At 48.8% G+C, this 17,245-nt stretch overlaps 1 protein-coding gene across 2 annotated transcripts in view; it reads right to left on the bottom strand.

The window, feature by feature from the left end:
- Positions 1–5,022: 5,022 nt before the first annotated feature.
- The window catches only part of Gan (gigaxonin), a 76,036-nt gene continuing 63,813 nt past the window's right edge, over positions 5,023–17,245 (bottom strand). For both annotated transcript variants that reach the window (XM_078032724.1, XM_078032725.1), the window contains one exon: positions 5,023–17,177. In XM_078032724.1, coding sequence (XP_077888850.1) covers positions 16,996–17,177 — 182 coding nt within the window. In that variant the 3' untranslated portion in view covers positions 5,023–16,995. The remainder of the gene's footprint in view (positions 17,178–17,245) is intronic.

Raw genomic sequence — 17,245 nt, 5'->3', positions numbered from 1 at the left:
GTGGGTAAGGGACATCTTAGAGCAGCTCAGAGGCCACAGCATGATGGCTGAACTTGATTCTCCGTGAGGCGGCCAGCAGCCGAGGACTTCACCATGAGAGCAGACTGGGAAGGAGTGGCCAGAACTTGGGATGGGTTTTATAGGAGCTGAGGGATCTGCATAGAAGACTGGTGAGGACGCAGGCCCTGTCTGGGGCGTCTCCTTGCCCTGGCTGCGGTCTGAGGAGGAGCCTGGGTAAAGGGAAGCCTCAGCACACCTTGGGTGGGCCCAGGGACTTCGCTGCAGCCTTGGGAGGGTGGGAAGTTTGAGTGGCTCAATTGCAGGAGAGTAGGCAGGAGCTCTGCCCAGCGGACACCTTGGCAATGTCCGGCCAGCTCTGCAAGCAGAGGTCTCATTTCCAAAATGCCCTCAGAATAGTGGTTCTCAGCTCACCCAGGCCCCCTCCAGATTTATCAAACTCTAATTTATCTCCCTTTTTTTGGTACCAGGGATTGAACACAGGGAGGCTAAACCACTAAGTCATATCCCCAGCCCTTTTTTTTAATCTTTTTAAAAAATATTTTTATTAGTTGTTGATAGACTTTATTTTATTTACTTATTTATATGCGGTGCTGAGAATCGAACCCAGTGCCTCATGCATGCTAGGCAAGTGCTCTACCACTGAGACACAACCCCAGCCCCCTTTTTCTCTTTTATTTTGAGACAGGATCTTGTTAAATTGCTTAGGGTCTCACTAAGTTGCTGAGGCTGGCTTTGAACTTGTGATCCTCCTGTCCCAACCTCCCAAGCTGCAGGGATTACAGGTGTGAGCCACCGTGCCTGGCATCAAATTCTAATTTCCTGAGAGTGTGACTGCATTGGCTACTGTGACAAATTAACACAAAAAGAGTCGTAGCTTCAAACAACTCACATTAATTACGTTACAGGTCTGGAGGCCAGGCACAGTGGTGCACATCTGTAATCATAGCGGCTCAGGAGGCTGAGGCAGGAGGATTGTGAGTTCAAAGCCAGACTCAGCAACTTAGTGAGGCACTGAGCAACTCAGCAAGACCCTGTCTCTAGATAAAATATTTAAAAAGGGCTGGGGATGTGGCCCGGTGGTTAAGTGCCCCTGGGTTCAATGACAGATCCCCACGCCCCCCATCCCTGACACACACACATGCACACAAAACCACAAAACCGATCTGGAGTCAGCTGTCAGCACAGGAAGGTGTCATCAGGGCTGGCTCCCTCTGGAGGTGCCAGGGGGGAGTGCGTCCCCTGCTGTTCCACCCCTGGAGGTGCCCACGTGCTCTGCTGGTGGCCTGCATCCCTCCCTCAACCTGTGCTCATTTCCTGTTTCACGATGACGCGGGGCCTGCTTGGGTATTGAGGGTCACCTCCCATCTCAACAGGCTTCATCACTCACAGAGGTCAGGGAAGAGTCACCGGTTCAGGGATTAGGACGGGCAGGTATGTGGGGGGCATGGGGGGCATGGGGCATTGTTTGGGTTTGGTAACAGTGTTTCCTGCTGCCGCGTCATCTTGGGAACAAGCCTGAGCGTGCCGGCTAGGAAGGACCCGTCACAGGCCTGGCATGGTTGTTGATGCTGGCCCTGCATAGTCTCTGGCCAGCTGAGAGGGTCGGAGGGGACACCAAGGTGAGCTGACTCAGGCAGGCAACCCCCACCCCCGCCCCACAGCTGTACTGGGCAGACGTGAGCCGTGGGTGGCCCTCTGGCCGTGGGCAAGGTGGCTCCTCCTTTCCTGGCCATGGCTGGTAAGCAGGTCCTTGTAAGATCCCCAGGCCGGGACCCCCTGAGCCCCCCACCGGCCCGCAGCAGTGATGGCCTTGCCCTGTGACTTGGGAGCGGGAGTGTTGAATGGCGAGGGTGCCCCACTCCCATCCTGTGCTCTGGACAGGCCGGGAGGCTGTGGTGGCAGTGGGGGGAAGGCAGGCCAGGCTGGCTGCAGCGACAGGGTGCCAACGGGCAGTTCACCACGCCCAGCACTGAAGAGCTAGGCACAGGCGCTTCCCCAGGGGCACGGTTTCCGAGAGCCAGCGCTGTTCTCAATGCTGCCACGGCCACTTCAGTCCTCACCACGTCCCTCTGGCTCTGGCTCCTGTACCCAAGAAACGAGGCAGAAGGCAAGGACGAGTTGGTGGCAGAGGCTGATCTGAGCCCAGGTTTGGCTCTAGGACCTGGACTTTAAGACCAGAAGGCTACACCCATGGGATCCAAGTTAGACAAGTGCAGCCGCAGGCCCCCAGCGTCACTTCAGAGCCAGGATCCCAAGGCTGCGGGGGCTCGAGCCCCTTATTCCAGGTGGCGCAGCATCTGCACGTGACCTGCGCAATCCCCTGCACCCTGGCGAGCGCGCCTGCTGCCAGCCAGGGCCGCACTGCCCAGGATTGATGGCCGAGAGGACAAGTCTGCAGGTGGGTTTGCAGACGCCACTGTCACCGTCCTGACTCTGGGTACACGTCCCCAGGACAGGGGAACTGGGGACCTGCAGAGATGGCTGCTGTTCCAAGGCAGAAGGTCCTTGCTCACAGGGCACCTTCCAGGTCCCCGCTGCCGTGGCAGGTGGGAGATAGCCTCACTCCTGTGCGGCCCCTCCCGGGCCTCAGCCTGTGTCCCAGGACCCTCTGAGGAAACAGCCCTGGATGTGAACGTGGATCCCCCATTTTCCCAGGTAACGGTGACACAGCCTCTGGGGTACTGATCACTTTTACTTGCTCCCGTCTGCCCCTCATCTTCTGGGGAAAATCCACACACCATCCGCCATTTCTGAGGGGGTCGTTCAGGGTCACTCGGGGTGTTCAGGATTTTGTGAAGCCTTCATCTCCGTCTGCCTTTGCTCTTTTTCATCACCCAAGGCAAACCGCATCCCCGTGGGCGGCCACCCTGCTCCCGGCCAGCCTCTGGTCTCCAGGGACCTGCCTGCTCTGGACGCCCACAGACGGGGTCATTTGCACGGCCGCCCTTTGGCTGGCTTCTCGCGGCCTGTTCTTGCGGCGTCCCTCCTCCGGGGTTAATGTCCCGCCCAGCTATGGGCTGTTCTGGTGCCCACCCATCTGCTGGCAATCACCGGAGCCGTCCCCAGTGCGAAGGACATTGGAGAGCCCGCGAGCCCTGCTCATCTCTCGGGTCCACACGCCCAGGAGCAGGACTTGCGGTCACCGGCAGCAGGTACCTCGAGGAACCGTCAAGTGGCACTGCTGTGCCTTCCACCAGCGCTCCTCCAGGGCTCCCCTCTCCAAGAACTCGCCAAGACTTGTTCTTTCATCTAAAAGGAGACATTTTAAATGACAGCAGAGTTCCACGTATCTACCCTTCCCCTGGAAACGCAGAGCTGCGAGACCACATAGCCCCACCCCCGCCAGTCCAGGGAAGGGAGCAGACCTTTCCAACCCTGTCCCCTGCAGGAGCCCTGGCGGGAGCTGGACAGGTCTGTGGAAGCAGCTGACCCAGCCCTTGTAAGTCCCACTTTGCCCTTGGCCCAGTAACGAAGCCCTGCAGGGGCAGGCCCGACCCCTGTCCCAACCCCAGAGGCTGCTCTGAACGCCCCAGAGTTCGTGTGAATGAACTCCCTCTGGCCTCCTGACGGGTGGGTGGGCTGCTTCTTTTCTGGTGCTGGGAATTGAACTCAGGGGTGCTGCATATCCAACGCTTTATTTGTTTTCTATGTTGAGACAGGCCCTCGCTGTTGCCAAGGGCGGCCTCATACTTGCAGTCCCCATGCCTCAGCCTCTCCAGTGCTGGGATCACATGCATGTGCCACGAGGGACTCTGCCAGGTGTGATGGTGCACCCTTGTAGTTCAGCGACCCAGCAAGCTGAGGCAGGAGGAGCCCGAGGTCAAGGTCAGTCTGGGCCACATAGTAAGACCCCACCTCAAAAGACAAAACAAAAACACCTCAAACTTGGTATTAGTTAAAAAAGAGAAAAAGACCCTGGGTCTCATCAGCTCTCTTCCAGCTGAAAGTGGTGGTTTTTGCCTGGTTCCTGTCCAGGAAGTTTCCTGACTCCTGGGCCCTACTCCTGCCTGATGTCCCACCCCACGTCATTAAGTCAACAACAGCACCACTTTCAAGAAAGTCTGTCCAGCTGGGCTGGTGCACACGTTTCGTCCCAGCTAGTCAGAGGCTGAGGTGGGAGGGTCACTAGAGCCCAGGACCGAGGCCAGCAGGGCCACACAGCGAGACCCTGGCTCATGGAAAAAGAAAGTTTGTCCCTTTCCAGAGAGACAGGCAGAGCAGTGGCGTCACTGGGGGTGTGGATGTCGGAAGTGGCCTCCGCTGGGCCCCGGGGTTTGGCAAGTGACTCTCAGTGCCAGCTTCCTTTGCTGGACTGGACAGCAGCATTCCTCACAGGGCGGTTGTGAGGACAAAGTGCCTGGTGTCTGCCACAAAGGTGTGCAAACCAGGCCCTATGACGCTCAGCAGCAGTCAACAGGCCCAAGGATCACGACGGTCAGTCCTACATGTCGACACTGCACAGTGTGCTCCTTCCTGGAGCAGGTGACACGGGGCGCATCGCTGCAGGCCAAGCTCTCAGGCAGATGTAGGTGCCACACGTTAAAAAAAAAAGAGGGTCTCAGGAGATCATCCGGTTCAGGGTGTCATCACTGGGTTCTGCCACTGTCCTTGATCTGGTCTGATTTTAGAGACGAGAAACAGAGGCCGAGTGGCCCAGGCCTAGGAGGCCCCTCACCCTGAGTGGCATGGCCAGGACGGGGGCACACATGTGGCCAGCGCTGCACACGGAGTGCCAGTGACTCCTCAGGGAGCTGGCAGGTGACCTGTGTGTCCACAGAGTGAGGCCCAGGACACGCCCTCTGTGTTTTGGGGAAGTCAGCACAGACTCACTCTGATGGTGGGAGAGACCAGAGTTACGGGCGAGGAGCATGGCTTCCACGGCAGCTCCTAGACCATTTAAGTCACCACGAGAGGAGGACAAGGTTCTCTTTAAGAACCGAACCTCCCAGGGTTGACGACGCTGATTCAGCAGGAAGCACTCAAAACTGGAAGCAATTAGAATGCCTTCCCCATCAAATTGTTTTATTAGGTTAATTAAACAGCTTAAAGACAATTCATTTTGTTCAGTACCCTTCTAGAAAATATTTCAAGTTTTAAATGAACTTCCAATACATAAAACAAAATTACTTTACCATACACAAATTTCAGATCAAAATACAACACTCTGTTTCTGTTTTCTTACAGTTATAAAATCCAGTCATTACAAACTACGTAAAAAAGATAAAACACTTTCACTGATCCTTGGTACAAGAGAACAGCACAATGGCAATATGTCCCCCACTGCACAGGTCCTGTGCTCGGGAGAAGGGATCGACCCCATAGTTACCCCACGACATACCAAAGCATGTAAACAAAGTGCGTGCTACTTAATAAAGTTGACATGATCTTTTGCATCAGAATTACTTGTAAACCATAAAGCAACTTTGTAAGAAAGGTTACTAATTAAAAATTACTTCAAACTTTGCTAAATTTCATACCAGCAAAGGAATAGAAAATTACTCCACAGAACAAACTGGTACATTTGAACCACAAGATGCATGACGTGACATTTCAAAGAAATCAAGTTAGCACAATTTCTCTACTATCCTACTGAATTTGAGGAGTACAATTTTACAAGTGGCAACCTTCTGGTCCTTCAAATATTTTGAACTTCCTATATAACATCATTTCTGCATGTTCGTTGCAAATCCCTGTTTTCTAGTAGGAGGGCTCTCTGGGTACCTTCTTATACACAGTACCCGTGCGTCTGAACACATGCTGAAGGAGACATCCCAGCCTGGACCTTCGCTAGGCAACAAAAGCTGCAGGATTCAAACTGAAAACCGTCCTGCACGTACCATGTACCATGTCAATCACACAGATTTGGGCTTAACAGGATGATTTTTTTTTTAATTTGGCATTTATAAATGGTCTTTATGGAATTTTCCCTATGGTATTAAAAGCATCAACATGACAAGAGTGTGCTAAAAGCCAGTCCTTTACCCGGGCGACAGTCATATACTAGGTGCCGGGGACACTATAGGCAGGAGCCAGTGAGAGTGAGATGGGCCATTCTGCTGGGCGAGGACCGCCTGCAAACAGCAGCCCCCAAATTCGGGGGAGTCACCCTGAACTTACAATCTTGTTTTAAGGAACTTCCCGGACAGCCTTCTCTCCTAGCAGAAGACCAATGCTGGGACAGCAAGCCAATCTCCAGGCTGCGTGGGTTGTGGACCAGGACCATCTCATTCACAGAGGGAACAAACGTCTGTGTCACTAGTGACACTCAGCAACAGCACAAAGTCTGTCCCAGCCTGCCCTTGCGCAGCTTCTACAGTGAGGTTGATGAGCACAAGGGAGGGAGTGGGGGGTACGGAGGGTTCTGCACCCCCCCCACCCCGTGCGTGCCCATGACCTGCAGAACCAGCTGCAGGGCTGCCCACACCTCTGGAGAGGCCACGCAGGGCTGTTTTTTGTTTTTTTAATGGCTGTCACAATTCACAAATGGTATGAGACAAAACAGAATGACCCTCACTCTGTCACTGGTGACTTGATGGTGTACAGGAGGGAGGAACTGAACAAAGGATGAGTTAGATGAATTCAAAATTCATGAAAAGACCCCATGGGCAGAAAAAGCCTCTAATAACTAAGTAAGTTCTGCTAAATAGCCTGTGCTTTTCTCAACTAAAGGCCACCTGCTGCATTTCCCTACAGAAAATCATTTACCCGTGGCATTTAGATGACCTTTGTTTTCATGGAGAGCTTGAATTTTGTGATGCCCTGTTGGAAAGGGAAGTTTTAATATACCTAATAGAGGTTATGCATTTATTTTTTAAAGCTAATGATACCCTTTTGTCCCATATACCATGATTTTTTAAAAATATTTTTTTTTAGTTGTAGTTGAACACAATATCTCTATTTATTTATTTATTTATTTTCTGTGGTGCTGAGGATTGAACCCAGGGCCTTGCACATGCTAGGCAAGTGCTCTACCACTGAGCCACAACCCCAGCCCCCATGATTTTTTTTAAACAAAAGCCTAAGAGTCAAGTTCAATGAGCTATGCTAAATTAATAGCATATTTTCTAGAGCTTATTTTGAAGCAAAAATTCCTTCTGACAAAAATACAAAAAGATGGTTTCTCTCAAGTAAATGAGCAATTCTGATTTCCAATTCGACTCCCATTTGGAGTACAGGAGTGGAGTGTTTAAGTTAGAGCTAAATAAGAGAGAAGAAGGAAAAGGCCCCAGTCCGCTCTTGGAACGTTCCACAGGACGCAGAGAACAGAGTCCACCGAGGCCCTGGCTGTGCTGGGCAGGCAGGACACGGTGGAGTGCTTGTTAAGAGTTTCCGAAAGGCACCCTGGGCCCTGTGCACGTCTCGCTGGACAATTTGGGCTGCACAGTGCTTGCTGGGTGCTGGGTGCTGAGGTAGTATGTGAGGCCTGGTGTCTGCCCCTCCCCTGCTCAGAGAGGAGCCCCGCGGCCTCCAGGGCAGGCGGGCAGGGTGCCTGCTCTAAGCTACAGCTGCTCAGGGCTGGGGTGTGCCTTGGCCTCAGAGGTCCGGATTCAGACCTGGGATGCTGCTGGGCCTGCCAGGTGGGTCTGGTGCTCTTGCAGACAGGGTGGGCCGGCCATGGGAAATGGTAGCAGAAAGGCATGGTCAGGGCTACAGGAGAATGCTGTCCCTACAAGCTCCACAAGGCTGACGTCCTGGACATCATGAGGCTGGGGGCTGGAAGGGTCATGTTGGCTGTCCTTTTTTTGCTACCTAATTCCAGCAGTTAGAAGACTAGGCCAGGAAAAGGGTGGGATGGAAGAAAAGGGTGGGGGGCAAAGCTACTAAGAGGGAAGAGCGTGGCTAAGGAGGCTGTCAGCAGGCCCCACACCCTCCCCCTTGGACGCAGAGGACGAGGCATGACTGTGGGAAGGGCCTGTCTTCCCAAAGAGACTCCTCCTCGCGGGATCCCTGGGTGGTCAGTGGACACAGAGAGAAAACACTGGCTCCAACAACAGCGACTGAGTATCTCAGGCTGTGCGGCCCTCAGGTACAGCCGCTCCTCGTGACCCAGGGTCGCCTGTTTCTGGGCAGAGTCAGAGTGAGCGGCTCACCCGTCCCCCAAGAACACAGGGGGATCTGCAGTGGACTCTCCTTGGAGCAGGGACAAGATGAAGCCACGAGAAGAACAAATCTCCTCAAGGGATGACAAAGTGATGCCCCAGCAAATGAGGCCCAGGGGAGGTGGACGGCCCCGGCAGCCCAGCCCTGGCCGAGGCCCGCCTGCCTGGGTCAACTTCCGCCTCAGCTCTCTTAAGTCTGTGGGGGCAGTGTGGGGTTTAAACCAAACACACGCGAGCCAGCCTTGTGCCTCTAGAGGACAGTACAGTTTAGGGGAATCTCTAGAAGTGAGACCATTCCTGAAAGTTCTACTAGAACCAGCACGACCAGGTGCAGACACTGACAGGGCTGCTGGGGTGGCCACTGCCACAGCTAAGGAGCTGAAGAGGTGATGGGTGGAGGGAGGGAGGGGCAGGGAACAGGGCAAAGAGCAGAAGGAACATGGTCTCCTCTCACCCCACCCCACCAAGCTCACATGTGAACATTGTTTTTTCCTGTTTTGACTGAACAAATGACCGCAGAGTCTTCCACTTGCAAGTTGCTCTGGGCTCTTGTTCTCAAGGTAGAAGTGCCCACAGACTGTTCTGCCTGCAGAGTGGCTGCAGGCCCCCCACCCACTGCCGGTGTCAGAAGAGAGCACTCAGCTGACCCTGAGGCAGCTCTGCCTGAAAGCCCTAAAGGTGATGAGCTCTGTCCCCGAGTTCTGCCTGCTGGCTGAGGGAGGCTCTGGAACATGCACATCTGCTCCTTCCTAAGCCTTCAGAGGCTTTGGTCACAGCTGCCTCTGTGCCCTGCTGGCATCCTCTCAGACTGTGCACCTGGAGTGGGCACTCTGGGCAGAGCAAGCAGCACAGAAGAAGCAGTGGGCAGACCCCTTCTCGGCCTCATCCCACACACAGACAAGTGCTGAGCAGCCCGTCCACGTTCCAATGGGCAACAACCCACTTGCAACGGTTTCCCTCTTTCAGGCAGCCACTAGCTTTTCTGGACCCAGACCCAGACTTTATATTTCGCCTTCCCCTGTAGAGAGCACTGTGGATCTGAACAGCCAACACAGATCCCTCCCTGCGCTTTGCTCTGTCTGCTCTGTTTTTACATAAAGTTCCTAATGAAAATACTGGGGTCTGGTCCTCAGCCTCGCTGGCCTGGTTCCTACTCCCTTCTCTTAGTCACAGAGAGAGCAAAAACTTGCACCGAATGTCTTACTGAAATCCCCATCAGCTGGGCACATCACAACTGCTAAACCCACCAGCCTCAGAATCTGAACTGGAAGGGAGGGATATTATAAAAGGATAAAAAAGTTCACTTTTGGTAATAACCTTCTCTATTTGAAGGTACAAAAGTGCACACACACTCACACACACACTCACACATACATCACAAATTTGTTGGTTTGTTTGCTTGTTTTTAAGTTTCACATAACATCCAAGTTAAGAAATCATGGTTTAGGTCTATTGATTTCAAACAAAGATCTAGAAAATATCCAGTTTGTTTGACCAATACAGACCATTATCTTTGATATTTTAATGAAAAAAAAAAACAAAAGAAAAATTCAATTTTGGTAAAAAATGTTAAGTGCTATTGGAGGACTTCATTAGGCAAATTCTTAACAGAAGGCTATTTATAAAAACTCTAAATATTCTAAACCCATATTGTGAGATGTTTCAGGTATCTAGAATTATCCTGAATATAAATATCAGAGATGAAGGAGGACAGAGGGGGCTAGGTACAGAAAGTGGGTAATTTTATAAACATAAACATACTTTTTTTTTGTTTGTTTTGTTTTGGTGCTGGGGATTGGACCCAGGGTGCTTAACCATTGAACCATATCCCTGGCCCTTTTTTGTATTTTATGTAGAGACGGGTTCTCACCGAGTTGCTTAAGACCCTGTTAAGTTGCTGAGGCTGGCTTTGAACTCTCGATCCTCCTACCTCAGCCTCCTGAGCTGCTGGGATTACAGGTTTGCGCCACGGCACCCAGCAGACATTTACTTTCACCTCCTCTGGTGGTGGACACTGGAATAAAGGAGGCCATGAGGCCTGGGCTATTCAGCACTGAGCAGCCCCCTGCCCACCCAGTGCCTCTGGGTACTTCCTGTGTTGCTAGCTGACAGAATCAATAGGGCAGTGACAGCTGCCACCAATGTGTGCAAGGACCATCCCTTCCGTTAATCGGCATGACCTCGTGCAGGCACTCTCCTTCCACACTTCTACAGGTGCGTACCCAGGTCATCCTACTTCTATAGGTAAGAAATGGAGCTGAGCCTCAGGCTAAAGAGCTTCCCAAGGTCACGGACCCTCCATGGTAGAACTACTCAGGAAAATACATAGATTAAATATTTAAAGGTTTGAGATTTCCTCAAAATTACTAAAATAAGAGAGTTTGGGGCAAAATAAAAGAGATAGAGTCGGACTGTTCTTGTGGCCACTCACAGGAACCATCTTGTGTCTGCTGCAGATCAGCAGAAGGCTCATGCACTCTGTCTGGAGAAGCTTTGCCATTCTGCCTGGGGGAGCAAGCCCTTGACTCTGAGAAGCACAGGCATACTAATTAAATCTTACTCAAGGGTAAGGACAGAGACTCTACTGTTGCTTAAGTCACTCTGTGTATGCAAGGCTTCAGAAATAGGCATAACCTTGGCCACCAAGGGTTAGTGAAGCCTTCCATTGGCCCCAACTAGCTCCTTCCCACGAGAACTATCTCCTGGAAGGGAGGGTCTGTCCATAACTGCTGAGCTCCAGCCCCTTCCTCCTGACTTAGGAAGCAGGTAAGGTGACAGACACTGGTGTGAAGGCACAGACAGGAGGAAGTTGAGGGAGATCAGCCAACACATGGGACAAACCAGATTGTTTGTGACTTTAAGCAAAACCCAATTCTATATAGTTTGGCCAACCTCAATGGGGTTGTACTTGGGAAACACCCCAGAGTTTCATTTTAAAATCCTGGGTTATCAGGACTAAAGGAAAGACGGCCTTGGGAAATAGCAGCACCTTACAGGAAATAAAAAACAGCAGCCTTAGTACCTAGGTTCCAGACAGTGTGTCCAGTTACAGAAGGACACGTTTTCTTGTCTGAGCCTAACAGGCATGGAAACCAAGCCCTCTGCTTTGCACAGCAGTGGAGTTTACATAGACTACTTTTCTGCTATATGAAAACACAGCCTTTTAAAGACTCTTTGAAGTTCAAGTCGAGTTTCAAGTAATCACTTTGCAGTAGCTCTAGGAGAATCCTTGTTCCCCCTGATTAAAAGTGCCTATTTTTAAAAAAGGAGTAAAATGGAAAACAGGCCTTGGCGACTCATGTTCCCCGAGGCCACTCACTGCTAGCTCTCTGGCTTTTGCTAAAGGGCAGAACATGTGGAATTCTTCTGAACTGGCAGGGGATCAAGCACAACACCACAAGGCGAGGTAGCTGAGAACACAAAGAACGGGAATTGATGCGTGTAATTCTCACCCGATTAAACAGGAAGTGCATTGTATGACTGGAAAAACCTAATCCAAGTTCTAAGTTTTGTCTTTTTGTATCTTTTGAGTAAGAACAATAAAAGGAACCCGAACCTGCGATTTGTACTAAAGGGCTAAAAATAAGGCCCAAGTAAATAGCTCACCAAGTGACAGAGATGAACCCACATGTACTTGGGATCTAAGTGATCTGAAGTGACTATTCACTTACATCAGTCCTCTGGCTGGTGATGGTGCCCACTTCACCTGACCCAGGTGGGCAGTGGCCGGAGTCTGGGATGTGGCCCCTTCTGCCCTCACCTTCTCTAATTCAAATCACAGTGATGTGGAAAAGCAAAATGCAGGTTTGCTATGGGCAAAATGTTTGTAGAAATGGAAACTCAACAACTTGGTTTAATAAAGAGGATAACCGTATCAAAATTTATCATTAGGCCAAATTTCAGTTGAGCAGCAATTTAAAAAGAATAGTTTTTATTTTTTTTAAAAAGACAACCATTTCTCATTAAATAACTACATGATATAGTTTATAGTTTTCTCTTATATGAGAAAGAGAATTTTATAGTCTAATCTCTTGAAGGACTTCAATGATAGAACTGAAAAAAAAAAAAAAAAACAGGCAAAACACTTTGTTACACTGAGCACCTTGGACCACAGGATGCTAAGGCGCCAGTGAAGTCCTCCTGGGCCCCTAGATGGAGCTATTAGAAACAACATGATGCTGCGATGGGCTTAAAATGAACACCTATAATTTCTAAAAAAGCTGTAGAGAATATTTCAGGGATTACTAAAAGCCAGCAAAACACTTTCCTCAACATTCTTAGAGATTCTTTCCCCTGCCTGAGTATCTGGGGTGAGAGGGAAGTTCAGGAAGCTTTGGATCTTCACAGGTCACCCTGCCTCTCTCAGACGTGACCTCTGTGCCTGAACCTGGTTGAGTTCCTATGCTTCTTACTTCTAGGTGACAAGGAAAACCAAAGATCTTTCAGCTCACACCTGTGTCACTTGCAAAGGACTGTCTGGGAGTTTACATTGCAAGCCCAGAAAAATCAAGCAATAGTCTACTAGGCTGAGTAGTGAACTGATAACCCACAACCCTGGCTTCTGCCCTTGGTTCCTGCTCCAACCTGAAGTGAGAAATGAAGCCACACTTTACCCATCACAGAGATCCGAGGATCAAAGTAGTATGTTCTGGAAAAGATTTTGGTGCCATTATAAAAAGCAATAAATAAACTTAACATTAAACATGATGAATGTCAGGCGTGCTGGGCCTAGGGTCTCAAAAACCCTACAGACCAGAGAGACACAGCTGTGCACCCACATCAGGCACTTTGCATTTTTTATTCTGCATTAGTTTCCCTGGCGCCACAGAAGGTTAGCCTGTCTGTGCACAAAACTCCTCATTTAAAATCCAGGGAAGTCACTTTTCAGTGTGGTGAAGAGCATCACTTTGGTCACAGGGATAATATTAATTTGTCAAACATTTACTGACTACCTACTATGTGGCACGTATTGAGATCAGCAGATGACAAAGGGTCCTCTTGCAGCTCACATACAGCAGCTGGAGAGGGAGAGCGGCATGATGTCTGCCTCATGGTTAAGCTCCCAGGCACAGCTCAGTCCTTGGCAGGTGCTCAGTGAGCATCTGTCCACTGGCCCAGGGGCAGGCTCTGCTACTCTTGACCCATCTGTCACTGCTGTCCTCAGGGTCTCTGTGGCTCTGGGGCAGCCCTAGAGAGCAGCCTCGCCTGTCTCTCCCCAGGGCAGTTAGCTGGGGGTTTCACTGCCTTTCTGCCCTTATAGTGGAAGAGCCACCTCATTTTCCCCCAGATAATCAAATGTCCTCATGTGACCAAGGAACCTCTCATTAGGAAAGTGGGCATCCTGGCAGCTAACAGGCTGGGTTCTTCTCTCCTTGGGAAACTTCTGGGAGTCTCTGGTTTGGTAGACTGGGTAGGAAGATGAATGGACCAAGGTAGCTGGGCTCTTCCGTGGAAACTTACCTCACTGCCCCTGAGCAACTGAGCTGCCGGAGCTCAGCCCTGTCCTTGCCACATTTAGACAAAGATTGCAGTTCCTATGGGTGGCCTAGGGAATCTCCTCAACTTACAAATCATAAAAATCACACTTCCAAACCATCGACAAAGGAGGTACCATTAGTATAGTGACAGTGCAGCGTAGAGACCTCTTCAACACACTACATGCTGCTCAGCACACCCCACGGGGGTTACCAACTCCTCACACCAGTGAAATACCAAGCCAAATTTCTTAGGCCAAATCTTTACAGCAAACCAACCCCTGGGTGGTAAACACTGCTTTTGATCTTGCCACAGAAGAGAAATGCAAACACCAAGTAAAACTTATTTCACACTACAAATAATTCCATATTTACAGTCAACATGAATCTAACACAGTAGTATATACTAAGGGTCAACAGGCTCAAGAATTTATCTGAAGCACCAGGAGACAGTAATGTATTGTAGTTTGGAACCACAATTCAAAAAGTAAACATACACACAGACCCACAAGCCACGTGGCCCAGCGTACACAACGGTGCACACGCTGCTCATGCGCTTGTCTCCACCACACTTTCTCCTCTCATAGGATACAAGCACTCATAAAAGCAAACACTTCATTTTAAATTAAACACTTGAATCTTTGAAAGACCCAAGTTTGGATGTGTTAAACAAACAAACAAACAAACAAACAAACCTACTTTAGACTGCAGTCAAGGGGAGCTCCTTTAAATGTCCACTTCCTCTAACCCGAGTCAGCCTCCCTCTGTGGTGGGATGAGGAAAACAAATTGCACTTCCCCGAAGATACTGTGTTTAAAATTGTAAGATTATCCTCAGCTGCCAAAGGCAACACACACCTGGTCAAAGTGCCTTGAAGAGAAAGAACCACCCCAAATTTATCAAGAAACAAAGTTTCAAGGCTTAAGTGGAATGCTAAAACACAAACCTGCATGAAATGAGTTATAATTTACAAGACTGAAATAAGTGTAATTTACAAAAAAGTCAAGATTAATTTTGGAACATAATAAAATTCAACACAGCCCTATGCTTTAACACGATAGTACTGTATCTATGTACACTAAAGGAATAGTTTGGCACTTAGCAGCTTCTGTTTGTTATTGCATCCCATATTAAATGGCAAATTTATTTTATAAAACATTATCTAATTTCTGCAGCTACAGTGTCAAATAACTAAATTAAAAAAAAAAAAAACCTTTTTAAAGTGAATTGACCAAGTCATGCAGGCACTGATAACATTGCGATAGGACTCACTCATTCCTAAATAATGCATTGTCTTCTTGGAGAGGCCTGATGTAGACTGGGAAGGATTTTAAACTTTAGGAATTGGAGAAAGAGCACTGCTGCCCACCAAGGCTGTGACACAGGTCAGGACTCTGGAACGTGCCGACTGCAGCTTCTGAATGCGAGAGTCCACCAAAGCACATGCACTTTCTCGTAAATTGTTTCCTCCAAAACTAGTATCTAATTGTAAAAAGAAAGTGCTCTTTCTCTGAGGTGGCCACATAGCATGGGAACGTGCGGACAACAGTGGGCTGACACACACACTACAATCCCAGGCCTGGCACTGACGCTGCCTTTGCCAGGATGCACACCGCGGCACACCTGGCCTGTGCCTCTGGTGCGCAAGATAAAAATGCTATGCCTCCTCTTCCCTGGCACCTCCTGGCCACACCGGGGAGTTAAGGTGCCGCATTAACATCCTTCAGGACCCCAAGCCTGGCCCTAGGTAATGACTTTTGTGTTAACTTACTTCCAGCAGGTGTACAAAAACCTGCAGAGAGTTCACCCCTTTTCCTGTCCATGGGTGGGAACACACAAGCGATGTTTCATATGCATGTTAACTGCATACAAACATTCCCCACATGGAAGATATTCCTGTTCTCAAATTTACAACCAAAGGATGTATTTATACATTTAGTAATTATTAAGACAAAATGCTACTGCTTAGAGCCATATTCTAAGAGAAAAAAAGTTATAGAAAACAATTAGAAATGAAGTACTCTATATTAAATTGATAAGAAATTTGATATTGCATAAAATTTGAACTATGAAGTAATCGAACACTTTGAAGTCCCTGATTTCACACCAAGGTGGTATAATTTGAATGGAAAACAAAATATCTTACAAGGTAAGTTTCACTAATGAAAGAACTCTTCTCTGGGAAGTGGGGTGGAGTGGGTGGAGGTGGGAATGAGTGATAGGAAAGGAGGGAAAGAGGAAAAAGAGTAATTGGCCTACTATGAACAGAATGAAATTAAGTTGAGGTAGTTTAGTCTACCAGCCAAACGTTACGCATAGCATAATTTGTCTAAAACTCTTACCAGTGAACGGCATTGGGAATACTCTATCACAAAGACCAGATTCTCAACACAGATTTGCATTCTAAGACACATTTTCAAATTCTAAACAGTAGTAAACAAGACTTTGTGTGCTTTCAGACGGATTATATTAAAAAGGTTTTGATCCCTATGTATTTTATCTGAACAGTTTTTTTTAAAGTCATAGCAGACCCTTTAATATTTATCTGACTCAGATCTTTCCTTTATAAAATCTCCTATCCACTTATAGTTATAAAATGGTTTGATCGATTGGAAAGGAAGAATGGCACTGCATGAGATCCTTCACAACTCCGAAAGTACTACCCCAGAAATTATGGCATGACATATCTTAATCTAAAATGAGAGAAGTTAGCAACTTCCTTGAAGTTCACACAAGAGCTGTGACCTGACTAAACAATTTACTGGATCTTTACACGACTAAGACAAAACATCATGAGAGAGAAATTTTATCTCAGTTTCAATTCATCATAATACAGTCTTAAAAAGATTCTTAGGACAGAGCACTAGTAATAAATGGAGACTAATTGGCATTGAGTCCAATCTAACATTTTAGGCACAAATTCAATGGACAGGGTGAGGCATAATATATCCTTCCAAGTGTGGTAGAAAAGCAATCTTGGTATGCTTTTGGATGTGTTGATTTGCATATTTGGATTTTCTGTTTGTTTACCAAAGCCACGTGCTGAATACAGCAGTCAGACAGGAGTTCCCTTCAGGGAAAACGTACCTTAGTGTTTTAACTTGGATACTTTACATCATACCAATTCCCACTCTGTTCCTTTTGATATAATTTACTAGCTCCACGGTTTACGGACACACCTCCTTGGAGGAACTGATTCCTCCCAGGCAGTCTTTCAGCAGTGACATGGTCTCCAAACAAGAGCAGAAGCTCAAGCTCCTAAGCACTATAAGACCCCCGCGGAGTTACCATACCGCAGCCCAGCACACAGAGCAAGTTTAGGTGCATCTCTGCTCCCTTTTCCGTCCAGCTATGTGATGGTGCGCTCGGGGCAGGACCTTGCTTTCTGCTCTGCATCCTCCTCAAGGTGAATGAACACGAATTCGGAATAAGCCTTGCTGAAGCTGCAGGCGGAAAAGCTTGCAATTTGCAATACGTAAGGCCGCGCACCCTGTGCGGCGAAGGTCAGATGGAAGGAGCGGCTTCGTGTGATGCCAGGTCCCCGTGCTTCTTTTAAACTCACGCACATAGTCGTAGTTGGTACCTAAACCATGAAAGTAAGCAAAGGTTAGACAATGCGCCTCTGATTTACCAGGAAGCAGTTCCGGGAAA

This window comes from Ictidomys tridecemlineatus, chromosome 15 (assembly GCF_052094955.1).
Source record: "Ictidomys tridecemlineatus isolate mIctTri1 chromosome 15, mIctTri1.hap1, whole genome shotgun sequence".
Taxonomy (NCBI): domain Eukaryota; kingdom Metazoa; phylum Chordata; class Mammalia; order Rodentia; family Sciuridae; genus Ictidomys; species Ictidomys tridecemlineatus.
This window is presented reverse-complemented; position numbering and strand designations above follow the sequence as displayed.